We start from the raw sequence: 27,221 nt of genomic DNA, 5'->3' as shown, positions 1-27,221 counted from the left end.
CCGCCATGCTCGGCGGTGGAGGTGGCGGAGGATTGTTCTCATTAGAACCCTCAGGAAGATCTCTCAAACTGCCACGGGTTCTCATGTTGTTGTGACGATGAGAAGGAAGAAAGGTGAAGGTTAAATTCCACCCTAGGTGAAAAATCTAACTCCAACCAATGCTACTTGCTATGGCGGACCTCGCTTATTTGGATCTGTACACTATAAACTGATGAAAATGCATGATCAAAGGCATGATGCAAAATGAGCAATAAAACATGAAGGCATGTACGCTTCTGAACTACACATATCTTTCTCAAATGCATCTCATCCCAATAAGCCTCACAACTACAAACGTTATTCTTAGAGGCATAATATAGCAGGTTCATACATATTCATCATGCAAATGCACAAAGAAAATTTTAGTGAGTTTCTTAGTGAAGTTAACTACTTACTAAACAACGCTCTAATTATATTTAGACTACTTCATTAAACCAAGCTCTGATATCACGCTGTGAGGAACCGTCCAAACAGTATTCTAATTAATCACCAGGAGGATCATTATCCATAATCACAACCTCAATGATTAACCAGAATATCATCCCGGTAGTCCCGGCACGTGTTTTGTGCCCAAGAATCAGAACACATGCCTTCCAACATTTACATCACAACATAGCTTAATAAAGTGCGAGTAATAAACATTTATATTACAAGTATTAAGCACGCAACTGATTTCAACAACTTACAACAAAAGCGAGCTAGGAGGAGACAAAACCCTTCACCTCCTAACCATAAAAGAACTACGCAACAGAAAGTTAAACTTATGAATAACAAAAGAAAACGGCATCACATTCCCTTAGGCACCATCTCAACACGCCACCTTCAGAGTAGGATGCACTACTCTTGTTCGCCACCTTGATCGGCAGGCACGAAGTAGCCAAAAACAGCATCTTCTCCAGCAACAGGAGTACCTGAAAGCGTAGGTATGAGTACGAAGATACTCACAAGACTTAAACCATATAGAGCACATATACATAGCTCGACTCTAAGGATTATACATTGATCATTAGCAAGGATGAACCACAGGTTGGGTACAACATATGCACCAATCATCCTAGACATATGTGTAAGCGACTGAAACTGTACCCAAAACATATGAAAAACTACCCTCTAACTAACAACTGAACAAAAGTAACTGTAAACAACATGTAAATCAATAAGTAACAAGTACCAACATCACCATCTCCCACATACCGAACCACAAACTATACTCGAAACTCTACGACCGATGCAGATTGACAGAAGCATGCTCATGACCGAGAGCGCGGCAGTTCGAACTGTTTATACACCAGCAAGGGATACTCCTGGACCCACACAACACGAGGATCATTCGGCTTGTGCCACCAGCCAAAATGCACACAAGGGGGTACTCGTGACAACCTTTCCCAACCAGCCCCAACCGTTTGGATCATGCATCGCACTGCGCAGCGGTACTAGAACTACTCCCGGAGCAAACTAGTACCGCTACAAGCTCGCCCGCTCACACCGTCGATGTCCACGCCCAAAAAACCATAGCTACGAAGGTATTCAGGTCGCCTTACCATTAGATCGGCATGTGGTGAGTAAAGTAAGTGCTAAAGCCAACAACACCGACGATTGGTGCTTAACTGGCGCAAAGCGGTTTACAGTGTCCGGTTTCCTCTACCGACCTACTACGAGAAACTCCACATCTGGGCAGGATCAAACACCTCCTAGCACCGCCCACACCTCGTTTCATACTTACCACTCATACAACCATCTCAACCTCAACAAGTGTATGTAATCATGATAAGGTCTTATGCTCGCAAACAATGGGATAAGCCATCGTTCGACATCTACCAAATGACCTAAGCATGGCTAAGTATATAAATCGAACTCATACCTCGACATTGACAATACCTCAAGGCTACAAGGAATGTAAATACACAAATATTCAAAGTAGAAGAATGCAATCGGCATAGGTACTACCCATTGGTACCCGACACTGACTCACTAAACATGCATACGTACATAAGCATATTTCATCAGTTTTAAACCTATCCAATTACACAAGAGGAATCAATATGCTTAGTTGCTTACCTGGATGCACTGGCTCAAACAGGTGGGGCGCATCGGGATCGCCCTCGGACTCCGAGATCGACGGATCGGCGATCTCTAAAAAGGATCAACGCGTGCATAAGCATATTTCATCAATTTTAAACCTATCCAATTACACAAGAGGGATCAATATGCTTAGTTGCTTACCTGGATGCACTGGCTCAAACAGGTGGGGCGCATCGGGATCGCCCTCGGACTCCGAGATCGACGGATCGGCGATCTCTAAAAAGGATCAACGCGTGCATAAGCATATTTCATCAATTTTAAACCTATCTAATTACACAAGAGGGATCAATATGCTTAATTGCTTACCTGGATGCACTGGCTCAAATAGGTGGGGTGCCTCGGGATCACCCTCGGACTCCGGGATCGACGGATCGGCGATCTCTAAAAAGGATCAACGTGTGCAGTGCAATGGGTATGAATGAAGTGCAAAAAGTATGATACAAAACTTAACAACACGCTAGAAGTATAAGATATACGAATCAATGCAATACCAAACGATCTAAATGAAATCCGGAACTTAACAGCCATCCGGAGTATCCGAAATGGTTCGGAGTATCCGGGCTCGGACCCTCCGGGTGACCCTCCGGAAGAGACATTCGGTTGCTGCCTTATTTGATTGTCCCGGAGTATCCGGGTGAATCCGGAATGTCCGAGTTCCAGAGTATCCGGGCCATCCTCCGGTGAGGGCTCTCGATTAGCACTATTCCAACTTAACCCAGAACCTGCGGGTTGGTCCGGACTATTCCGGGATATACCAGACACTCCGAGTGAGGTTCCGAACAAAGCTCTCGGCTACACGATCACATAACTATCCGGAGTCTCCGGGTTTGACCGGATTATCCGAGTGATACAGACTTGGGTTCTTCACGATTTTCCACTCGGGTGATTTGACTCACTTTACAAATCTGTACTACACAAACGTGCATATGCCCTATCCAAAAGGTTCTAAACCAAACTCGCACCCTAAACCCTAACCAATTTTGAACACAATTCAACGGACAAATTCTACTGAACCCGGAGTATCCGGGTGAGTCCGGAGTATCCGAGTCAGCCCAGAAAAGTTGTTCTCGAGTAGATTTTTGGTTGATTCAAGTTGCGATCTTTTCCAAGCCTGAAGGAAACATGTTAGTGATAGTCTAAGGGTAATAGAACTTACTCATCAACTAGCAACACGACTCTATAGCTCAAATTCGACTCTATAGAAAGTTAAACTTATGAATAACTAAAGAGAACGACGCCACATACCCTTAAGCACCGTCTCAACACGCCACCTTCAGAGTAGGATGCACTACTCTTGCCCGCCACCCTGATCGGCAAGCACGAAGTAGCCAAAAACAGTATCTTCTCCAGCAACATGAGTACCTAAAAGCGCACGCATGAGTACAAAGGTACTCACAAGACTTAAACTATATGGAGCACATATACATAGCTCGACTCCAAGGATTATGCATTGATCATTAGCAAGGATGAATCACAGGTTAGGTAAAACATATGCACTGAGCATCCTAGACATATGTGTAAGCGACTGAAACTGTACCCAAAACATATGAAAAACTACCCTGTAACTAATAACTGAACAAAAGTAACTGTAAACAACATGTAAATCAATAAGTAACAAGTACCAACATCACCATCTCGCACATACCGAACCACAAACCATACTCAAAACTCTATGACCGATGCAGATGGACAGAAGCATGCTCATGACCGAGAGCGCGGCAGTTCAAACTATTTATACACCCAACAAGGGATACTCCTGAACCCACACGACACTAGGACCATTCGGCTTGTGCCACCGGCCAAAGTGCACACAAGGGGGTACTCGTGACAACCTTTCCCAACCAGCCCCAACCGTTTGGATCATGCATCGCTCGGCGCGACGGCACTAGAACTACTCCTGGAGCAAACTAGTACCGCTACAATCCCGCCCGCTCACATCGTCAATGTCCACGCCCAAAATGCCACAGCTGCGATGGTATTCGGTTCGCCTTGCCATCAGATCAGCATGTGATGAGTAAGGAAAGTGCTAAAACCAACAACACCGACGATCAGTGCTTAACCGGCGCGAAGCGGTCTACGGTGTCCGGTTTGCTCTACCGACCTACCAAGAGGAACTCCACATCCGGACATGACAAAACACCTCCTAGTACCACCCACACCTCGTCTCATACTCACCACTCATACAACCATCTCAACCATCTCAGCCTCAACCAGAATCTTCTTCCTCAGTGCATCAACCTTTGGAACCACTAGCCTCTTCACAAATCACAAGATGCCTTGATCATGCTCAGAAAAACAGACAATTTTCCTTCCTTCATTTTATCTCGAATTCAGGCCGTGCCCTTATCATCCTTTTGAGCTTCCTTAATTTGATCTAGGAGGGTGGATTTGATCTCCAAGTTTGCAAGAAATCCCTCAAAAACCATCTCGAGTCCAAGCCTTCAGAAATCATCACAAAGCGTGGTGACTCTAGGCTTGAGCGAAAGATAATTGCATCAAGCCTTTCGACTCAGTGTATCGGCGACAACATTTGTCTTGCGGGGATGATAATGAACTTCCAGCTCATAGTATTTGATCAGCTCGAGCCATCTTCTATGTCTCATGTTCGGATCGGCTTGAGTAAAGATATACTTGAGACTTTTGTGATCCGTATAGATACGACACAGATTGCCCAACAGATAGTGGTGCCAAATCTTCAGAGTGTGCACAATTGTCAGCTCTAAGTCATGAGTTGGATAACTTTCTTCGTGCCGCTTCAATTGGCGTGAAGCATATGTAACAACTTGGCCTTCTTGCACGAGGACATATCCGAGGTCTAAGCGGGAAGAATCGCAGTAGACATCGAAACCCTTGTCCATTTTAGACTGAGCAAGAACGGGAGCGGTAGTGAGCAGGTTCTTCAAAGTTTGGAAAACATACTCACATTCACTCGACCACTTGAATACACTTTCTTGCTTCAATAGCTCGGTCATGGGTTTAGAGATCTTGGAGAAATTCTCGATGAACCGGTGGTAATAGCCTGCAAGTTCGAGAAAACTCCGGATGTCAGTGACATCTTGGGTTGAACCTAATTGAGAACTTCCTGTACTTTACTCGGGTCAACAGCAACTCCGTTCTCAGACAATACATGACCCAGAAAAGTGACTTCCTTGAGCCACAACTCACATTTGCCGAATTTGGCATAGAGTTTGTGATCTCGAAGTTGGCCAAGAACAACTCGGAGATGATCTGCATGTTTTTCTTCAGTCTTGGAGTAGATGAGAATATCGTCAATGAACACCATGACAAACTTGTTGAGTTCCTTCATGAAGACTGTGTTTTTTAAATAAATGAAGAATGCTGGTGCATTGGTCAGGCTAAAGGATATGACAGTATACTCATAGAGCCCATAACGGGTAGAGAAAGCCGTCTTTGGAATATCCTTCGGTTGGATTTTTATTTGGTAATAGCTCAATCTCAAATCAATCTTGAAGAAAACTCGAGCACCGATCAATTGATCAAACAAAATATCAATACAAGGGAATGGATACTTGTTCTTAACAGTGACCTCATTCAACAGATGGTAGTCGACACACACCCGCAGTGTTTGGTCATTCTTTTCCACAAAGAGTGTTAGGCATCCTCAAGGTGAGGAGCTCAAATGAATGAAACCCTTTGAGAGCAACTCCTGAATTTATTCTTGAATTCTGCCAACTCATTTGGAGGCATCTGATAAGACCACTTTGAAATTAGAGCCTTACCGGGCAAAAGCTCAATAGAGAATTCTACTGCTTGGTCGGGTGGCATTCCTGTCAATTATTCTTGGAGGACATTAGGAAATTCACAGACCATAGGAATATCCAGGAGACCCATGGTTGCAACACTCGTCAAAGCATATAAGTGGAGACCACTCTCTCCAAGGTGAATAGAAATCCGAACACCCTTTGGATTTTGAGGAAAACGACCCTCTTGGCGCAATCAATACGAGCACCATACTTGGTTAGCCAATTCATTCCCAGGATGATATCAACTCCCTTAGTATCAACACGATCAGGTTTGCAGCAAATAAAACTCCTTCAATGAGTACCTCAGCCTTAGGAACAACTCGGTTGGTTTTTAACTTAGTACCGGGTGTATCAATGTGGAAGACAGAAAGGTAAGATCTCAGTGACTATATTGTGACTCAAAATATAACCCTCCTTGATAAAAGAATGAGATGCTCCCGAATTGAAAAGAATAACTATAAGGTGATAATTCCCAAGTAGCGTACCAACAAGCACGTTGTCATCCTCCTGAGCTTTCTCGAAAGTGATGTGGTTCACTCGGCCACGCTTAAGAACGTGCATCGTCTTGGAAGCTTGGGGAGGGGGTTGGATCGACAGTGAAGGCCTTGGAGCAGTCACCATAGCTCTCAGCTTCAGGAAAGGGCAATCTCGTGCAAAGTGTTCGACACGCCCACAGTTGTAACATGGGTCGTCGGAGCCACATGTCACACTCCCCTGAGATCCTGCAGGTCTTGGAGGTTGTCCTTGCGATGAGGAAGATGGACGTCGCACTATCCACATTGGTCATGGAACAGTCGAAGCCGACATGTGAGATTGAGTGTTGACTCTCCGTACACGGACGTTGAGAGCTCCCACCCACGGAAGGCGACGGGATCCTCTTACGCTTCTTCTTCTCTGGGTGATTCTTCATCTTGAACTCGACCATAAGGGAGGTGCTCACCAACTTGTTAAAGTCAACAAACTCATGAGTCGACAAGCGGTCTTGCATCTTGGAAGAGAGGCCATTCACAAAACAGTATTGCTTCCTCTCGTTGGTGTTGACCTCTTCTAACGCATATTGTGCAAGATGGTTGAACACCTGCACATACCATAATAGACTTGCCTCTCTGCTGGAGATCCAGGAATTCCCGCCTTTTGATCTCCATTAGCCCCTTGGGAACATGATAGTCACGGAAGGCTCGACGGAACTCCACCTAAGAGACACAATGATCGGCAGCGTGCATGGCGAGGTAGTTGGTCCACCATGCATTAGTCGCACTTTGGAGTTGACGGATGGCGAAGAGAGCCTTCTCGTGGTCCTCGCAACAAAAGAGAACGAGCTTCTGCTCGATGATACGAAGCCAATGGTCGACGTCGAGAGGATCCTCAACACGTTTGAAGGTGAGCGGCTAAGTTCAGAGGAAATTCGAGAAGTCATCTCGGTATCCGGCTCCACCTCCTCCTTGAGGGGCCGACGAGAGCTTCGAGGAGAGCTGTAAGAGCTTGACGGTTTGCTCAATTTGCATTAAGACATCCGCCATACTCGATGGTAGAGGCGGTATAGGATTATTCTTATTGGAACCCTCAGGAAGATCTCCCAAACTTTGGCGGGTTCTCATCCTATTAGAGACAGCAAAAGGAAAAATGGTGAAATGTTAAACTCCGACTTGATGGAAGTAACATCGATCGAACAAGACAAATAATGCACTAGAGCATTCGTAATATAAGGAGAATGTATGATCAAAAGTGTAGTGCAACATATGCGAGAACGTAGCCTAGCTCATAACTCATAACGTTTTCTGCTCAAGTGTCAGCAGTCAGACCGCCGCCTGGAGGTCAGACCGCTGACGTCGGCGGTCAAACCGCTACCTGGCGGTCAGACTGCTGGGAGTCTGTTGCTGGCAACATCCTTTTCGCCGCAACTCACACCCAACTATGAAAGCGATTCGTTCCAACAACCACGATCGTCGTCTAAATACGGTTATGAATATATTACACTTAAAGGCATAATATAGCTAATTAACTGTTCAAAACTAATGAAAGAGAACGACGCCCTATTTCACTTTTCTTGTCTTCACTAACTTAAAAAACAACACAGACATGCATTTAAGCAGGTTTCTAGAAACCATGTTCAACGTGATATGGTTATAAATCAAAGTACCAGTCAAACCAAGGACAGACAGAGATGGCAATACTTTAACAAGCAATAACTGCAGGAACCATGTTGAGAATGCATGGAACCAATGCTAAGGAAATTACCATCTAAAGCAAGAACTTACCTCAAGTATAGCAGCATATTGAAATGTCAATAGTTTGCTTGTCTGACAATGCGGAACTTCTGGAATCCAGAATCAAACAAAAGAAACTTCTCAGATATGCACAAATGCAGCCAGTGCCCCATCTACAAAGTACAGAAGCACAAATGCACATAAAATTAAAGTACTTCTGTGTTACAGTCATCCAAACAAACGCAAATTATACAGACACATCCATATGCTCTTTCTCCAAGACTTCAATTAGCTGCCAGTTGCTTAAGGTAAGCTATAAGTCGATGTGTACGGCAAATATTTACAGTGAAGTAGTGCATATCTCAAATTCACTATTAAAGATTTGAATGCTGCTGTTATACTGCATGCTATTCAATTTCGTTTAAAGATTCTAGAACATAGGGATATCGGCTCATTCCAATTACCCATGAAAACAGCGAAGTTTATACTTTAACCGGAAGTCCATGCTCTAACATGAATAGGCAGTGCCCCATGATTTGCTAGTAAAAATAACAAAATAAAGGTTTTCATAGCAATATGTTGGCATCATACATCATCAGGGCATCTAGATATACTAGGTGCAAACGGAACTTTTGTCGCCTCAGAAAAACTCGATCAACAATCAGGAAAATCAGATTAAGTCACCCATGAAAGAATCAGCAACAGAATAAGTGGCTCTTTTTTCAATTTCAGACAACAAAGCAAAACTAGGGCAAGAAAAATCCGCTGCAAATGATCCCACTTCATGTTATGACAAATCTCGAATATTGAATATAACCACTCTGCTTGAACTTAATCAAACTCTGCTCCTTTATTTCCTTAAGTTTATGTAACTAACATTTCTTGAGACCATTAACTACAGTACAACTATGTGGAAATTATATAAGATGTCTAGTTCTGTATCAAACTAACAGAACATACTGTAAGCTTTAATATTTTCTCAATAAAATTGTTATGTTTTGACCTCCAACAAAAAGTAGAAATATAGTTGATAACTCAACACAGGACATAAAATGAGGCTGATTTTAAGTGCCATGCAATTTCACAATAAAAATAGGCAAGCTGGGGAAGCAACCTCATCTAGTCAATAATTTACCTGCCAAGCATTCTATCCAGCCCAGTTTCATCCCAGAATGATGAAATACTAATAAGTTTGACAAAAGCAGGAAAAATGAAAAAGAAAAAATGTTAGTTCCTAGAGTAAATAAAAATTAGTAATAAGATTGACAAAAGATGCATGAAAACTTACAAAGTTATGAGCCCTGTGCTTGCATGAGAGATGCATCACATGCTTGACACAGCTAAGAGGAGCGAAATTTGCTATTGCGCAAAAATATCACAGCCTTCAATTAAGTAACTGCACAATGATCTTTAATTGCACAGAAGTAGCAAGAGGGTACAAAATTCACCAAATACCAAAAATTTTGCCTCATTATTGAAGTTACAACTGAATTGGTCGGTTACAAAATCCATTGCAAGGGCTGAGTAATCAGTGAATCAAACCCTATTTTGCTGTTTTACCTAACACAAATTGGTACAGATCAAAACATCAGCATCCCTCTTGAGGGAAGCTCTGTAGTCCCACAAACACGGCAGACATTTCTATTGACTGTATAACAGATCTTTTGTTGGCTCACGAAGATATGCATCCATATCATATCCTACAAGATGCATTCGCCATGCAAGTGCCTGTGCGTCCTGCCTTCTGTGACGGATACAAAGATTCATAAGTAACCGGTTGCCTACTTGTTGTGACATAATGAAGCGTTTACTCAACGTATACAGCATAACATCAACTGCTGCATTTAGATTTCTTTCCCAACATAGGTATTTGGTAAGAAAGGCGCAGCAAGCTGGTGTGACATCAATGCCAAACTCCTTAAGGGTATGAAAAATCTTGAGAGCATCATCTATGCTCCTTGCCTGACAAAGTCCTATAAGCCAAATGTTGTAAGGAGTTGAGTTTAACGAACCATATTCTTTATCTATCTTGATTAACTCCCTAACTGCTTCATCCAGTGAACCATCTTCAAATTGTTTCCGGGCATTAGCAATTACTTCATATTTGGCTGAGAGATTGTACTTTCTGGGCAGGTGATCCAACCAGAGGTTGATTGCTTGCGACAATTTCTTCATCCTACATAGAGATCTCATCATACTATTGTATATTGACAAACTAGGGGTGCCGCCACTCTGCAATATGTTTTGAAACAGCATCATAGCATCATTCTCTCTGTGTGCCCTCAAGAGCCTATCGATAAGAGTCCCGTAAGTGATATCATCAGGAGATAATCCCTTGATCTGGAGCTCTTTGAAGAGCCTTAGTGCTCCATCAAGATTCCTCATTTTACACAGTCCCTTTATCAATGTGTTATATGTGACAATATCAGGAACTACACCACTGTCTAAAATACCTCGAAGAAGCTTGTAAGCTTTCAGCATCTGCCCAGACTGGCACATAGTGTCAACCAGCTTCTGCAGGCTCTCGCTATCCCTCACCTGGTTTGCACCAAGTGTCAGCCGCAGGAACAGCGAAGGGTCATTCCCCATCTGCATCTTATAGAAAAGCATCCGAGCTTCCTCGAGCCTCCGCACCCTGTAGAGTCCATGAATGAGTGCATTGTATGTCATAACCATCGGATGGCAATCAACTTTTTCCATCTCATAAAAAATCTGCATTGCTTCATCTAAAAGTCCCTTCTTGCACAGTCCACATATCATGATAGTATGTGTTGTAGAGTCCAGAACCACACTATTCTGCAACATTTCTGACCTCAACGAGCGAGCTCCATCCAAATTACCGACATCACAGAGGGCCTTGAGCAGCGTATTGTAACAGAAGGTGTCAGGCACAAACCCTTTTTCCTTCACCTCATCTAGGAATGAGAAAGCATCCTCGGTTCTGCCTGCCTCTGAGCAACCACGAATCATTATCGTGTACAGAACAATGTCTGGTGAGACATCAATCCGCTCCAACATCTCCTTGTAACACTCAAATCCCTCATCGTACCGACCAGCCTGGAACAGACCATCAATCAAGCAGCTATACCCCTTCAACCCAAGGGCAAAGCCCCCACTGTGGAGCAGCTCCAGGCACTCAAATGCCTCATCAACCCTGCCAGCTTTGCACAGCCCGCTTAAGAGAACATTGTACGTGACATCATCGGGAGGGCACCCCTTCTCATTCATCGACAGCAGCAGCTTCTCTGCGTCCTTGAGCTTCCCCACATTACACAAGGACGATATTAAGACGGTGTGGGTCTTAACGTTTGGCACTATCCCCCTCTCGAGCATTTCGTCGAACAACTTGAGTGCGTCCCCCGCCATGCCCTGCTTGCAGAGGCCGTCCATGAGCACATTGTACGTGGCCCTGTTGGGCGGGCATCCAGCGGACACCATCCTATTATACAGCGCCAGGGCGAGGGGGATGACGCCGCTGTCGACGAGGGCCTTAAGGACGGCGTTGTAGACGAAGGCAGTGGGGCGGCACCCGAACTCGTCCATCCGGGAGAACGCCTGGACAGCCTCCTCGTGTCGGCCGGCGGATGTGTGGGCGAAGACGAGCACCTCGAAGGCGGCGGAGGGGGCGCGGAGGCCGGCGGCGCGGGCGTCGGCGATGGCGTCGTACATGGCGGCGTCGGCGTCGGTTGCCAGGAGGAGCGGGACGACGGCGCGGGAGTGGAGGAGCGGGGAGCGGAGGTGCGAGGAGAGAGCGGAGAAGAGGAAGAGGCGGAGGCGGGAGGCAGCGGGGAGGGCGGCGCAGAGGAGGGCATCGGCGACGGAGTGCGGGCTGAGGCGCCGCGAAAGGAGGGAGAGGCAGGGGAGGAGGGCCGGGAGCGAGGGTGGGAGCGTGGAGAGGAGCGCGTGGAGGGCGTCCGCGGCGTCGAGCTCGACGGCGAGGGGAGGGGACGCGGAGGCGGCGGTGTGGATGTAGGCGCCGGCGGGGAGGGGGACGGAGAGGAGGGAGCGTGCCGCCGCCGCACATCTCATGCGGTCATCGACGGAAGGGAGGTGGCGGCGGCGGCGAGAGCTGGGGCAGGGAGGGAGGGCTTGTTTGGATCAATGGCTTGAAGAAGTTTGCGTCTCGGATTCCAAATTATTTCAACTCTAGAAATTATTCCATCATAAAAAAAATATTAGTGAATTTTATAAGATTTTTAGAATTTTATTTGAGACCATAAAAATTATTAAAAGTTATAAAGTAGTATTTTTAGATAATTTTAGTTTAAATTCTACACAGGTTTTTTTAATGGTTGCATATGGATTATAGAAAACATACAAAAAGTTTTAGTGCTGTTTTTGGAAAAACAGAAGATAGGCCAATATGTTTTGTAAACAGTACCCCATGCACAGTGATTTTCATGGGAGTTCTATCCAGTGCTGATGGAGTGGCAAGGAAGAAAGATAAAAATAATGGTAGATAAGGAAATTTGAAATTTTTTATGTATAGAAAGAAGAGCTACTTTTTTATGGTATGAAGGGAATTTGCCTAATTTAATTAACTAGTTAGATATTCTTTTCACTTTACATTATAAAATTAGTTATCTAAATTGAAATAGAGTGGTCTATGAATTGTTTCACGTCCATCCTTAGTAGTCAACAAGGTCTCACAAGGAGTAACCATCAAAACGCACAAGAGGTTATGGAAAATTCTATGGCAAAATCCGCTTAAAGAGATGTATAATCCTTTGTAACTTTAAAATCCAACTCTATGGTTTCTAAGGATGCCATGTCTCTATAGGAACATTTTACCTCTACTTAGTCTCTTCAATGTACTTCCTCTTTTCAGATTTGCTAACTTAGTCTAGATTTTATTTGACATAGCTCTACCTTCAAGATCTATACATGATTTAAAGTTTATAGAATAAATAAAGTGATTTAAATATATGTTTTTAGTCAAATAAGAATAAGATATCTCAACCAAAGACCCTTTAACCACCCACAGCTTTAGCTCTAAAATTTCTAAACTATTGATAACCATCTTAAAAAAATTTAGAGCTAGAGCTCTGCCAAATATATTCCTCTCTTCCCGACCGATGACATAAAAACATAAAGCTTCGAATCTGGCGCCTCCCTCCCTCTCCATGGCCCTATATTTATCGCTCTCGGGTTTGATCACATTTATCTACCGTGACAACAAACCAAGAGGAGAGACGGCTGGGCATCATACCATCAAACATGAACGAACGATTTTGGATTTTCTGTACTCCTTCAACTACGTTAGTGATACAATCGATATACTGATTACATCATCGAAACTTTCATGTTATTAGCAAATCCAAGAAACAAGTGATTGTTCTAATGTCTATAGTTTAATATATTTTACTGATCATATGATTAATAGCTATTTCTTCTTTCTCGGAGTCTTTATTAAGGTTTGAGACTAGCACTCCTTAATTTAGTTTTTACCTCTTTAAATCCTACGTGATGTTTCTTTGACAAATTTATGTTACCAAAAAAAATCAATAACAAGATTTTTCTTGGCATTATATTGTTCTTCGCAGCCAACAAATTAGCTTATGTAGGAAATTTCCCAAGGTTTTAAGTTCATCCTAGGACAATTTGTGTAATTTTATATTTAATTATATCTATTTATTGCACAAATAGTATTAGTTGAGTGAATCGCAGGAAATATGGAATCTACCCTGAAACTAATAGAACAGGTACGTAAAAAACGTGATTTGGAACAACTTTGCCAATTAATGCATCGCCGAAATCCACCAGAATGTTTGGAAGAGTCCGGTTTGGTACCAGGAGCACTGCCTCGTCAAACCAACTATCTTATATGAAAGGGATGTGTCGTTATTCCGCACGAGGAGGTGAGAGGGACGCAGAGAGAGACATTGAGGGCATCAAGATACTACTAACCGCCGATCCAACCCTAGATCTGCAAGCCTTTGAGATTCTCTAAGAGATTACTAGTCTAGAGTCCCAACCAAGAGATCGACATATGTTGTAACTCTATTGTTTTTATCTATCACATTGTGTAAGCCCTAGATTAATTATTTGATGCACTTATCCTTCGGTAATCAATTGGGAGTTCTTCATTTACTTTGTTTATTTATCATTATATTTCATATTTGTGGTGATCCCATGATGTGTGAGGAGTACTTTTAGGGCTACAGAGTATAAGGGATTGAGAATGGTGTAGAGATGGATCCGTGCTTTCAATCTTATAACGAGGCGTGTTAGGATATTGTCGGAGGATGAACTCCACAAGCGGGGATCCGGAGGGACCCCCTTTGAGATTCGGCCGAGGGATGATTCTGAGTCTACCTCATACGTGAAATAAATGGGAGTAAATGAGATGCAGGTGGAGCAGATGATCGGATGCAAGATGAAATAAATGCTCAGGGGATTTTAGACAGGTTCGGACCGCACGGAGCGTAATATCCTACTCCTGTGTGTATGCTATAAATGCTCTGAGAATGCCTCTCTGAGGATCTGTTGTGTTACAAGGGATTTTTGTCTAAGTCTAGAGCTTCGTGCTTCTTGTTCTTCGTCAGCTTGTCTCGGTCCGGAAGAAGCCATTGTCTTCTGAACCTATTCGACCTTTTCTTCTCCGGGGAGCCCGCCCCCCTTTTATACCCCGTCGAGGAGGTTAGCGTGCCCAGAAAGGATGGCACGAGTTCCAAAGCACCATAAATAGAAAAGCAACCATCATGGGCTGCAGTCTGATGTTACCGGGGGGGTTGAAAATGCGCCCCCATCCGGTCCTGTCGTCATCATCCCGCTTTTCAGCGGGTGCAGCGGGGAGGACCCACCGGGCAGCCACCAAGCAACCCCGCGTGCCCGCCCGGTCAGAGCGAGCCTGACACAGCAGAGCGGCAGGCGATATGCCTCGAGCCCTGCGACGTTATCCCGAGGCGTGCCGGATGACGCGCGATGGGACCCGCCGCATTAAATGTCTCACGCCTCCCTGCCAGGGAGTGGCAGGGGCTGACAACAGGCGTGGGGGAGTGGTTGGAAGTGACAGGCCACACACCCTCTTAAATGCAGCATCGGACCTCTCACCAATTGACACCTCACCGCTGAGCCCCTGTGGGGACCACCGGCGAAGGACTTCTTAGGTCCTCAGGGAACTGTGAGTGCTCGGGGACTACTATTCATAGCCCCGAGCACTCTCTCCCGGATATACTTTTTCTTGGTCCTCGGGGAACTCGGGTGCTCGGGGACCACTGTTTATGACCCCGAGCACCCTCTCCCAGGACTGTGCTTGCTCGGGTCATCGGGGAACTCGGGTGCTTGGGGACCACTGTTCATGGCCCCGAGTGTCCTCTCCCAGAACTTAGTCTTTTGGGATCTTCAGGGAACTTAGGTACTCGGGGACCACTGTTCATGGCCCCGAGCGCCCTCTCCCGAAACTTAGTCTTATCGGATCCTCAGGGAACTCAGGTACTCGGGGACCACTATTCATGGCCCCGAGCACCCTCTCCCAGAACTTGGACTTCTCGGACCTCGGGGAGATAATCCCTGAGGGAGAGCGCCACGTGGTACTCCGCTGTCCTGGCCTCGGGACTTGGGGACCCTTGGTTCCTATGTCACCGACAACAGCCCCTGGGCCCATTGGTAGGTCGATGGCCCAGAGACTGTGGATAGGGCCCTTATTTCTTCAAGGTCGATCCCAGCATCGATGCCACGTGGCCTTTTCTCAGGTACTAGAGTTTCGCTGTCTTCGCAGCCTTTCCGGCCCAGGCTTTTGGTACGGCCCAAGCGGGAAACCGAAAGGACGCGTGTCCTTCCGACTTCCAAGGAGAGTGATAACGAGGCGGGAGGCGTGCGTGGCAACCGCGCGGATCGAGGGTAGTGCGCCTAGCAACTGCACGGATCGAGGAAGATTCGTCTGGCAACCACGCCGATCGAGGGAATGCGCCTCGCTGAACGCGCCACGGAAAGCGCCATTTGAAATCCCCAGGATATAAAAAGAGAGGGGGAGCGAACCATTGCCCCTCACGCCATTCTTGCGATCGCCACTTCTGTCTTCTTCTTCTTCCTTGTGCACCGGGAGCTCTCGCCCTCCTCAGCCCGCAGCGCACCCTCTTTCCCAACCCTTCCAGCACACTCCCCACCCCCAAAGGATGCCGAGGGCAGGAAGCAGCCGCTGGGACACGTCGAGCTCCGACAGTGTTCTGCCGAAGTCCCGAATTGTGAACGAGGAGGGGGCGGAGAAACTCTACAAGCTGATGGTGCCCGCCGGCCAGCGGGATGCGTCGGTGGTGTGGCCGGTGAGCTTTCCGCCCTCCACGCGCCGACCGAAGAGGATCGTCGTCTTCGTATCATTCATCGCCGCCGGGCTGGTGCTGCCGTTCTCGACCTTCTTCCTCCAAGTGCTGGACACATTTGGCATCCAGCTGGCGCACCTGAGCCCGAACTCAGTGGTGATTCTGGCGATCTTCGTGCATTTCTGTGAGATGTTCGTGGGAGTGCCACCGTCAGTTGCCTTGTTCTGGCACTTCTTCGTCCTCTGAGCAGCCGGGAAGAGGAAAGGATTCGACGGGGTGGAGGTGGTCGGCTGCTGCAACTTTTGCCTGCGGGAGGGGCTCAGCGAACTCTACATTCCGCAAGTGCTGCGCAGCAAATGGTAGAACTGGCACCGGGACTGGGTCTACGTCGACGTTAGCCCCCATGACCGCCTCACGCTGCCCCAAACGCCAGCAAAACCCCACAGGCCGACATGGGAGGCGGCCCCCACAGAGGATAAGCGCCTGCGCCCGGTGCTGAATCGCCTCGACGACCTGCGTCGGGCGGGGCTGACTTTGTTGATGGTGGTCGCCGACTACCTGCGCCGCCGTCTGGCCCCCTTGCGGGAGCGCGCCCGCGGTGCCTGGATGTACACAGGCTCTGGCGATATCACAAGGACCCACATCAGCCTGGATGGGGACCTCGACGAGGGGGCGCTAGCGACCCTGTTGAAGGTGGTGACCAGCGTCGACGACCTCGCCCGGGCGGTCCTGCCCCGAGAAGAGCTGGCGCTCTGCGCGGACCCAGGATGGGCGGCACTGCAAGCGTCTATGCCAAAGTTCTACGCCCAAGGACTGGTGGATCGTCCGGGGCGCCGGAACCTCGGGACCATTTAGATCCCCGGGGTGGATGACGATAGAGGGCGGGGCGCCGCCGCCGAAGGCAGCAGGCCGGCGGCCCGAGGAGACAAGGGAAAGCGTCCCCGGGCCTACGTCCCTCAGCCATCTTCATCGTCGTCGTTGTCACCTCCACGACAGCAGCCGGCAGCGGGCGGCGCGACAGAGGGTGGCCGAGGCAGCCAATCTTTGGGAATGGAGTTCGGGACGGAGGCCAGGTCTAGGGCGTAGCAGCCCGAGGGCCAGGGCCTGGCTAGCGGCGCAGCGGCTGGTGGCTGGACCGACCAGCCGTCGGGGAAAAGCTCCGGGGCGGCCGCTGGGGCTGGCCCACAATGGCCCAAGGGCCAGAGCCCTCCTACGAAGAGGAGGAAGGCGGAGTTCGGACCGAAGCCACAGGGCCCGGACTTCTGGATTCCGGAGTCTCGGTGGCGGTACCGCGGGCTGAAGACCACGTAAGCTCCCTTTCTATCTCGAGCACTTCTACCCGGATGTCAGCTTGTCACTAACCTTTTTTGTTTTCAGGCCGCCCAAGGACCCTACAGGAGGCCAGAGGCAGCCGAAGGAGCCAAGGCCAGCCCCTGCCCTGAGGCCGAGCGTGCATGTTCTAGACACGAGCGCGCCGGCCGGTCCCGAGCAGCAGGCACCGACCGAGCCTGCCCCGAGCCCTTCGAGGATGGAGCGAGTGGCCACGGGGGATGTGGTCGCGATGAGGGCGGCGCCGGCGCTATAGCCGTCGGGGACCCCGAGCGCCTCTGCAGAGAGGGCTCGCAGGGGACCCAGCCCCCGGCCACCGTCTAGCCAGGCCCCGGAACCCCTCCCGGAGGTGCTCGGAAGCGCCCGGGAGGTCATCGGGTGGCTTGAAGTGGCCATGGCGGTAGAGCGGGCAGAGCTCGAGAAGGAGCGCATCGCCCTGGTTGAAGAGATGGGCCGATTGGAAGAGGCCGGGAAGCTTTTGGTGACCCGTATTGCCTCGGCCCGCGCATCTTACGAGAAGTCAATTCGTGAGGTGGCTGAGGAGCAGGAGGTGCTGGAGGAGACACACGACGAGGCCGTCGTCGCGCAGGAGAAGGCCAGCCACATGGAGCGGTTTGCAACCGAGCGCGACCAGGCATCCTGGAGGCGGGCCGCAGAGCTGCTTGCTCAGGATCGGCAGCTGGCATCCTGGGAGGAGGCGGCCAGGAAGAGGGAGGAGGCCGCGCGGGCTACCCAGGCAGACGTGGCCTGCCAGAATGATGAGCTTGAGCGTGGTCGCGCCGAAGTCCTCCGCCGGGAGGAGGAGGTCGCGGTACGCAAGACCGACATCGAGATAACGGCGGCGGCCCTTGATGCCCAGGAGGAGTGCCTCGTGTGGCACGAGACGGATGCTGCCTCGGCATCCTCGGCCCTCACCGCTCGGGAGGAGCTGGTCGCCAAGCGGGAGGCCAACGTGGCTGCCCGAGAGCAGGCTTCGCGGCCTGGGCCGAGCAGTTGTAGCGAGCTCAACCCGAGACCCCGTCCACGAGGGGTGTCCCTACCAGCGCAGCCGACGATACCAGCCTCGAGGATCGATTGCAGATCGCAAAGGACAAGCTTGAGACCGTCATCGCCGAGCGGACCAATGTGAAACTGATGATGCGGGACATCCTCAAGCGAGCATGAAACTTCATGAAGGCAGCCAGGCTCGGGCACTTGCACGTGGGCGAGCAGGGGCTGGACAAGGAGATAATCGGCCACCTCGCCCTCGGCTTTGCGGAGATCGCCCAGCGCCTCGAGGCCCTTCCAGGCACAGTGCAGGAGCTGGCGTCCCTGGAGGGGTGTGCTCTGGCCCAAGCGGTGGCCGAGCACATCCTCGCCTGCTATTGCAGTCGAGACCCCGCCTTCCCGCTGGAGCCAGTCCGACAGGGCATGGTCGAAGTCGAGGAAGCTGCTGCCCAGGAAGCCATCCGCGACATCGCTGCCGAGGTGGCGGCATGTTTTATGCGGGAGCGAGAGCCAGAGCCGGAGCCGGAACCGAGCGTCGACGACAGCAGCGATGTGTCCTCGCCTCCGCCGGAGCCTGCAGATAGTTAGGTTTTTTGTTTTTTGAATGTTGTAAATATGGGAGTGATCCCCTCCAGAACGGTTCCTTTGAAATATAATAGAAGCCTTTCTTTGGGATCGAAACTCCATTGTGTTTGTCTTGATATTGTTTGCTTTTTGCTTGATGTCCCGAGAGGTACTGGTCAGACCGAGCCTGGCCTTCTTCCCCCGAGAGTTAGGTTGCCCCAACCAATCATCGCACGAGTAGTGGGACCACCCGAGCGTCCAACCCCCGAGCCCTCGCGAGTCCGCAGCTGCTAAGTCAGGGACATAGACACGAACTTCCTTGCTCAGGAGATAAGTCTATCCAGCACAGTGCACGCCACGACCAGTGAACACTTTCCACTTCGCGACCTCTCAAACGAGTAGACCGGAGACACATGTGGGTGGAAATGCGACCAAGAGTCCCCACGGTTTGGTGGTGTTCGGGGTAGGACTGACCAGACCGAGCACCGACAGCCCGCCCCTGGGGTCTAGGCGGTCCCGACCACTCTTTGCTCAAGCAGTAGGATTACCTGAGAACCCCAGAGACTCAGTAGTGCCCGGGGTACTGCCAAGCCGGCCGAACACCACGGGCACCATGAAAGACCTCGGTCAGCCATTGCCACCTGTACGGCAAACCGACTACTGTCTGTTTTTGTCATTCCAAAAAAGCAAACACGTGGGCAGGGTTTTTCACGTGAGGAGACCATCTCGCTGAACAGATTAGAATTCGAGGGTCCCGAGGATGACTCGGGAACAATAGTTTATTTGCGTATGTAAGAGAGGAAATTCGTATAACTTTAGTTACTCACCGGACAGCTGTCAGCCTTCCGACCGAATGATCCAGGGGAGGGGGGGGGGGGGTAGATGCCCCGAGCTTAGGGTGCCCGGGAACTTTGGTTCCCTCGTACGGAGCGCCTAAGCCTCAGGACATCCTTTTAGCACCCGAGCACCTGGAAAGCAGGTGAGAGAACTAGGGGCTAGGCGGTCCCGACCACTCATGTTCAAGCGGTAGGATTACCCGAGGACCTTGTAGGCTCGAGCAGCACCCTGGGCACTGAGGCCCTGCGATCGGGCTACTTTGTTCTTGATCATAGATCTGTAAACTTAGGAAATAGGAAAAGGCTCTGTGCTTGGTGCGCTCTGTTAGTGCGGTACTCATTATAGACTGCTCTCATTTTTGACCCGAGATCTCTCGAATACCCGGACCGGCGAAGTGTACAGACAGAGGCATAACCCAGAGGTCCGATGGTTCTGTGGCGCCCGGGGTAGGACTAACCAGACCGAGCACCGACAGCCCGCCCCTGGGGTCTAGGCGGTCCCGACCACTCTTTGCTCAAGCGGTAGGATTACCCGAGAACCCTAGAGGCTCGGTAGTGCTTGAGGTACTACCAAGCAACCGGACACCACAACCTACCACAATAAACTTAAGTCAGCAGCTACTGCCTGGGTGCATACCGACCGGGATCCGTTTTTATCAACGGGAAAAATGAGAGAGCGTGTTTTTCTCGCACACATCGAGCATCTCACCAAACAGATTAAACATATGGAATCCAGAGAGAAAACTCGGAATAAGAGTGTATATTGACAATTTGTATAGAAGTGGTAACTTACATGGTTGGTGGCAGCCCCCGGCCAACTTGGGCAGGGGGGACCCTTGGCCTGGTTGGCCTGAGCACAAACATGTCGCCCTATGGGTAAAACTTGCGCAGATGCTCGATGTTCCACGCGTTTGGGAGCGGCTGTCCGTCCTTTGTGGCCAGCCGAAACGAGCCTTGTCGCGGGACACCGGTCACGATGAAGGGGCCTTCCCACATAGGTGAGAGTTTATTCTTTCCTTCGTGCGTTTGAGCACGTCAAAGAACTAGATCCCCAACCTCGAGTGACCGAGCCCGGATGTGACGCTGATGATAGCGCCGCAGGCTCTGCTGGTATCTGGCTGCTCAGACGGCGGCTCATCGCCGACGCTCCTCCAGGTGGTCGACGTCGTCGCGTCTTCGCTGTTCCTGTTCGCCTTCTGAATAGGCATTCACCCGAGGGGAGCCGAGAGTGAGCTTGGAGGGGAGGACCGCCTCGGTGCCGTACACGAGGAAGAACAGAGTCTCCCTAGTGGCGCGGCTTGGCGTGGTCTGATTGGCCCAGAACACAGCAGGCAGCTCGTCGATCCACCCTTTCCCGTGCTTTGCGAGCACGTTGTAGGTCCGGGTTTTGAGCCCCTTCAGTATCTCAGCATTTGCACGTTCGACCTGCCCATTGCTCCGAGGATGAGCGACAGAGGCGAAGCAGAGCTTGATACCGAGGTCCTCGCAGTAGTCCCCGAACAGAGCACTTGTGAACTGGGTGCCATTATCGGTGATGATCCTGTTCGGAACGCCGAAGCGACTTGTGATACCGCGAATGAATTGAAGTGCTGTGTTCTTGGTAACCTTGATAACTGGGACCGCCTTCGGCCACTTGGTGAACTTGTCGATGGCGACGTAGAGGTACTCATAGCCCCCGATTGCTTGGGGGAATGAACCCAAGATGTCCAGCCCCCAGACCGCGAAGGGCCATGACAGGGGGATGGTATGAAGAGCCTGAGCTGGCTGGTGAATCTGCTTTGCGTGGAACTGGCACGCCCTGCAGCGCCGAACCAACTCGGAAGCGTCCTGGAGAGCTGTAGGCCAGTAGAAGCCTTGCCGAAAGACCTTTCCGACCAGCGTGTGGAACGATGCATGGCCATCGCACTCACCCTCATGGATCTCAGTGAGGAGCTCACTGCCTTCTGCCCGGGTGATGCTTTCAGGAGGATATCGTCCGTGCCGCGCCGATAGAGATCCCCATATGCTATGGCATAGCGTTTGGACTGCCGAGCAATCCTCTCCGCAGAGGCATCATCCCCACGAAGGATGTTTTCTTTCAAGTACCCTCGGATCTCGTCGATCCACGAGGCATATTGAGAACCACCGGCAAGCGCTGCGCAATCATCGGGCGATGGCACCCTGATGGGACCTCCCACTGAGGGTGTTACCTGGGTCCCCTCAACTAGGCTCGAGGGTTCCCCTTCGTCCTGGTCGGTAGGCAGGACGGATGGCCATGTGAGCCTTTCATCAAAGGCTCCGGCTGGGATGAGCGCCCGGGCAGAGGCCAGGCGGGAGAGGTCATCGGCCAGAGCGTTGTCGCGGCGAGGTATGTACCGCAGCTCCAGGTCATCGAAGTGCCTCTCCAGCCTTTTGACTTCCGCCACGTACACCGCCATCTGAGGATCTGCGCACTGGTATTCCTTGGATACTTGGTTGACCACCAGCTGGGAGTCTCCCTTCACCAGCAGGCGCCGGATCCCGAGACCCACCGCGGCTCGGAGGCAAGCGATGAGGCCCTCATACTCCGCCATGTTGTTGGTTTCTCGGAAATGCAGCTGCACGACATACTGGAGTACTTCACCCGTTAGGGAGGTGAGAACCACTCCAGCCCCGGCGCCTTTCAGCGTGAGGGAGCCGTCAAAGTGCATGACCCAGTACCCGGGCCTGTCTTGCCCAGGGTACGCGGAAATCTCTTCTTTGTCGATATCGGGGACTGGCGTTCACTCTGCCATGAAGTCGGACAGAGCCTGGCTTTTGATTACCTGGCAACTAATGAAGTGCAGATCAAACTCCACCAGTTCCACCGCCCACTTGACGATATGCCCAGTGCCTTCTCGGTTCTGGAGGATCAGCCCCAGTGGGTAGGTGATTACCACCGAGACCTTGTGCGCTTGGAAGTAGTGGCACAGCTTCCTAGAAGCGACGAGTACGGCATAGAGCATCTTCTGGGCTTGGGGATATCTTGTCTTGGCGTCTTGGAGGACTTCACTAATGAAGTACACCAGTCGTTGTATGCGGCTGTCGGTGAATCAGGAACCAGGGATCCCCGAATCCCGAGGCCAGGCCAGCATTCTGCCACGTGGCGCCTTCCCGCGGGGTTCACCTCCGCAAGGTACGAAAAGACTAAGTCCCGGGAGAGGGTGCTCGGGGCCATGAACAGTGGTCCCTGAGTACCCGGGTTCCCCGATGATCTGCGAAGACCAAGTGAGCGAGAAGAGAGTGCTCGGGGAGGTGAACAGTGACCCCCGAGCACCCAAGTCCCCCGACGACCAGGAAAGCCGAGTACCGGGAAGGGTGTGCTTGGGGCTGTGAACAGTGGCCCCCGAGCACCCGAGTACCCTGAGGACCCAAGGAAGGTAGTTCCGGGAGAGAGTGCTCGGGGCTGCGAACAACGGCCCCCGAGCACTCGGTTCCCCGAGGATCCAAACAGTCAATTCCGGGATAGAGTGCTCGGGGCCGTGAACAGTGGCCCCCGAGCACTCGGTTCCTCGAGGACCAAGAGAGGGCGTTTCCGGGAGAGAGTGCTCGGGAAGGTGAACAATGACCCCCGAGCACTCGGCTCCCCGACGGCCCAAGAAGTCCTTCGTCGGTGGCCCCCACAGGGGTCCAGCGGTGAGGTGTCAGCCTATGAAAGGCCCGATGCCGCATTTAAGAGCGCGCGTGGCCTGTCACCTCCAACTGCTCCCGCCACGCTCGATGTCAGTCCCTGCCATATTCTGGCAGAAGGGCGTGGGGACATTTAATGCACGGGTCCCATCCTGCGTCATCCAGCGCGCCTCGGGATAGCGTCGCGAGGCCTGAGGCGCCCCGCCTGCCGCCCTGCTGTGGCAGGTGTACAAGATCGAACGGGCACGCCAGGCCGCTCGGTGGCTGCCGGTGGGCCCTCTCCACGGCGCCCGTTGCCAGCGCCATCATGACGACCGAAGACAGGGCGGGGGCGCATTTTCAACCCCCGTCACTTCACGCTGGCGTGCCTATGATGACCGCCTTTCCATTTATGGCGCCTTGAAACTCATGCCCTCCCTTTCGGGGCATGCTGCCGTCAGCGAGTATTTAAGGGAGCCGGCGGGCACGGACAAAGACAGGGGAACAGAGGAATGCTCGAACTCTCAGACACTTGCTCAGAGATCGAAGAACATCTTCATACAAGCATAGAAGCTGAGACCACCGAAGAACAAGGAGCCCAAAGCTCTAGGATAGACAAATATTCTTGTAACCAGCAACATTCCTGAGAGACATTCTCAGGGCATTTATAGCATCCACACAGGAGTAAGGTATTACGCTCAGTGCGGCCCGGACCTGTCTAAAAATCCCTCCAGTGCAATTATTGCGTTCTACATTCGATCCTTCCACCCCACCTGCCATCGCATTTACCCCATTTATTTCTCCCGCAAACATATTCAGAATCGTCCCCCCGACCGAATCTCAAAAAGGGGTCCCTCAGGATCCTTGCGATAGGAGTTAACCCTCCGACAGCGGCGGGCTCGGACAATGGCCTCGCCCGAGGGCATGTCACAGCCCCCGAGCTCAGCGCAGTGCTCGGGGTCGGCCGAGTACTCGGGCTCGACTCCCTGGTCAGGAGGAGCCGGGTCCTCGGGCTTGACTCCCTGGTCGGGAGGAGCCGGGTCCTCGGGCTCGACTCCCTGGTCGGGAGGAGCCGGGGTCTCAAGCTCGACTCCCTAGTCGGGAGGAGCCCCGAGACCCGTAGGCTGCTCGGGGGCGGCCGGGAGCTCGGACCCAGCACCTTGCCCCGAGCACTCATCACGCTCCACCACCAGCACCATGCTCACGACCTGAGGAGTGGCCGAGACGTAGAGTAGTAAAGGCTCGACCTCGGAGGGGGCCACCAGTACGGGCGGTAGGGTGAGATACTTCTTCAAGTCCTGGAAGGCCTGCTCGGCCTCCGGTGTCCAGTCAAAATGACCGGTCTTCTTTAGTAGTTTGAAGAGAGGGAGCCCTCGCTCCCCGAGCTTGGAGATAAAGCGCCCCAGGGCCACCATGCTGCCAGCGAGACGTTGGACTTCCTTGAGTCGAGCCGGGAGTCACATTTGTTCAATGGCCCGGATCTTCTCTGGATTGGCCTCGATTCCTAGGCTAGAAACCAAGAAACTGAGGAGCTTGCCCGCGGGTACCCCGAAGACACACTTCTCGGGATTGAGCTTCAGGCAGGTAGTGCGGAGACTATTGAAAGTCTCGGCTAAGTCCTCCAGCAGGGTGGCGCGGTCTCGGGACTTGACCACGAGATCATCGATGTAAGCTTCGACGTTGCGCCAACCAGCGAATCAAGGGTAATGCGCACGGCCCACTGAAATGAAGATATAGCATTGCGCAAACCAAAAGGCATTGAGACATAGCAGTAAGTCCCCACCGGGGTAGTAAAAGAAGTTTTTTCCTCGTCCTGTTTGGCCATGCGGATTTGGTGATAACCCAAATTTGCATCTAAGAAACACAAAAGATCGCACCCCGCAGTGGAATCTACAATTTGATGTATGCTGGGTAAAGGAAAAGGATCTTTCGGACAAGCCTTGTTTAAGTCGGTGTAGTCGACGCACATGCGAAGCTTACAGTTGGCCTTCGGGACGATGACTGGGTTTGCTAGCCACTCTGGGTGGAGAACTTCTCGGATGAAGCCAGCATCGAGGAGCTTGCTGACTTGCTCCCGGATGAATTCCTGGCGCTCGGGCGCCTGTCGCCGGTCCTTCTGCCTCACCGGCCGTGCGTCGGGGCACACAACAAGGTGGTGCTCGATCACCTCCCTAGGGATCCCATGCATAACGGACCGCTGCCATGCAAACACGTTGACGTTAGCCCGGAGGAAGGCGACGAGCGCGCTTTCCTATTTGCCGCCCAGGTCACCGCCGATCCGGACGACCTGGGAGGAGTCTTCGCCCACCACGACCTCCTTCGTAGGGATGGATACGTCAGCGGTGAGTCGGGGTTTGAATGTAGAGGGTCCCGGGCCCCCTAGGTGTCCTTCGACCTCGGCCCGAGCAGAGACTAAGGCCGAGTAGAGCAGCTCGGCGCAGGAGACGGCGCTGCCGGTCTCAGCGGTCACGGAGATGGGGCCTGCGGGGCCCGGCATCTTAATCGTGAGGTAGGCATAGTGCGTGACCACCATAAACTGGGCGAGCGCCGAGCACCCGAGTATGGCGTTGTAGGGGAGAGGGACTTCCGCGACATCGAAGATGACGTTCTCCGTCCAGAAGTTGTCCCAGCTCCCGAAAGTGATGGGCAGCTCGACCTGCCCGAGGGGTAGGGTGTGCCCGGGCGTCACCCCATAGAAGGGGAGCGACGGCTTTAGGCCTACACCCCCGTCAATCAGCACTCGGCTGACATTCACATTGCAGATGGTGGGGGACACTACGAGAGGTAGTCGCCCCACCCTTGCAGTACTCGCAGGGTGGTCCGCCAGACTGAAGGTGATCGGGGTCTCCAACCACTTCAAGGGCCTTGCGACTGCAGTGCTCGGTGTGACCGAGCACACCTTCCGCCGCATGGTTTTGATGCAGCGACGAGAGGAGGGCGTGTACGCGCCTCCGTCGATGAAGGTGACGGTGTGCACGGGCTCTTGGAACCCGAGCTCTTGGTTCTCGGGGGCGGCTCTGTCGTCGCCACCCATGTGGTGCTCCTCGCGCTCCTTCTGGCGTCGCTCTACAAGGCCTTTGACCGACCGGCACTCTGTAAGGTCATGCCAGTCAGTTTGGTGGATCTCACACCACTTGCCTGGCTCGGGCCTCGCGGGAGCGGGTGCCCTTGCGGGAGCGGGAGCCCTCGCTGGAGCGGGCTTTCTGTCGACAGCCGCCCAGCGTGCCGGCCTGCGGGCAGGGTCCTCCACCGGCACGACTGGGGCAGCGTCGCGCCTCCTTCTATTTTTCTTTTTCCGCCTGTCGAAGCGGGAAGAACCTGGTTGGTCGGCAGCGGGTTGCTCAGGGCACGGGACATGCCACGCCCGAGCCTCCGCCGCCTTTGCGCACTTGTCGACCAACGCGAACAGCTCCGCGGTGGTTTCGACCTCGTGCGTACCTAGCTTTTCGAGCATCCTCTCGTCGCGGACGCCCTGCCGGAATGCGACGATGATGGCATGGGGGGTTATCCGTGGGATGGTGTTGCGGACCTGGCTAAAGCATTGTA

General features: G+C 51.5%; 2 protein-coding genes and 1 long non-coding RNA gene across 3 annotated transcripts; 1 reads left to right on the top strand and 2 right to left on the bottom strand.

Annotated features, from left to right (window-relative positions):
* Positions 1-7,345: 7,345 nt before the first annotated feature.
* Positions 7,346-9,323, bottom strand: LOC133897608 (uncharacterized). Its single transcript, XR_009905942.1, has 3 exons — positions 9,228-9,323; positions 8,144-8,265; positions 7,346-7,484 (listed from the first exon to the last, which is right to left on the bottom strand). It is a non-coding gene; the product is annotated as an uncharacterized LOC133897608 (long non-coding RNA).
* Positions 9,324-9,489: 166 nt separating this feature from the next.
* On the bottom strand, positions 9,490-12,222 carry LOC133897607 (pentatricopeptide repeat-containing protein At1g79540-like). Its single transcript, XM_062338400.1, has one exon. The coding sequence runs from the start codon at positions 12,119-12,121 to the stop codon at positions 9,734-9,736; it is 2,388 nt and encodes a 795-aa protein (XP_062194384.1). The 5' UTR covers positions 12,122-12,222; the 3' UTR covers positions 9,490-9,733.
* Positions 12,223-18,076: 5,854 nt separating this feature from the next.
* Positions 18,077-19,257, top strand: LOC133897835 (uncharacterized). The gene is made up of 2 exons (XM_062338662.1): positions 18,077-18,634; positions 18,859-19,257. Exons 1-2 carry the CDS (start codon positions 18,077-18,079, stop codon positions 19,255-19,257), a joined length of 957 nt encoding a protein of 318 aa, XP_062194646.1.
* The last annotated feature ends 7,964 nt before the right edge of the window (positions 19,258-27,221 follow it).

Source organism: Phragmites australis, chromosome 17 (genome assembly GCF_958298935.1).
Source record: "Phragmites australis chromosome 17, lpPhrAust1.1, whole genome shotgun sequence".
In the NCBI taxonomy this organism is placed as follows: domain Eukaryota; kingdom Viridiplantae; phylum Streptophyta; class Magnoliopsida; order Poales; family Poaceae; genus Phragmites; species Phragmites australis.
The sequence above is the reverse complement of the archived record's forward strand: the minus strand, read 5'-3'. Positions and strand labels throughout refer to the sequence as shown.

Excerpts from the sequence above, each read along its gene's own strand:
- LOC133897607 (XM_062338400.1), bottom strand. The coding sequence starts at position 12,121 with ATGAGATGTGCGGCGGCGGCACGCTCCCTCCTCTCCGTCCCCCTCCCC.
- LOC133897835 (XM_062338662.1), top strand. The coding sequence starts at position 18,077 with ATGGCGGTAGAGCGGGCAGAGCTCGAGAAGGAGCGCATCGCCCTGGTT. Across the intron at positions 18,635-18,858 it reads TCGCCAAGCGGGAGGCCAAC|GCAGCCAGGCTCGGGCACTT; the intron begins GTGGCTGCCCGA and ends AACTTCATGAAG.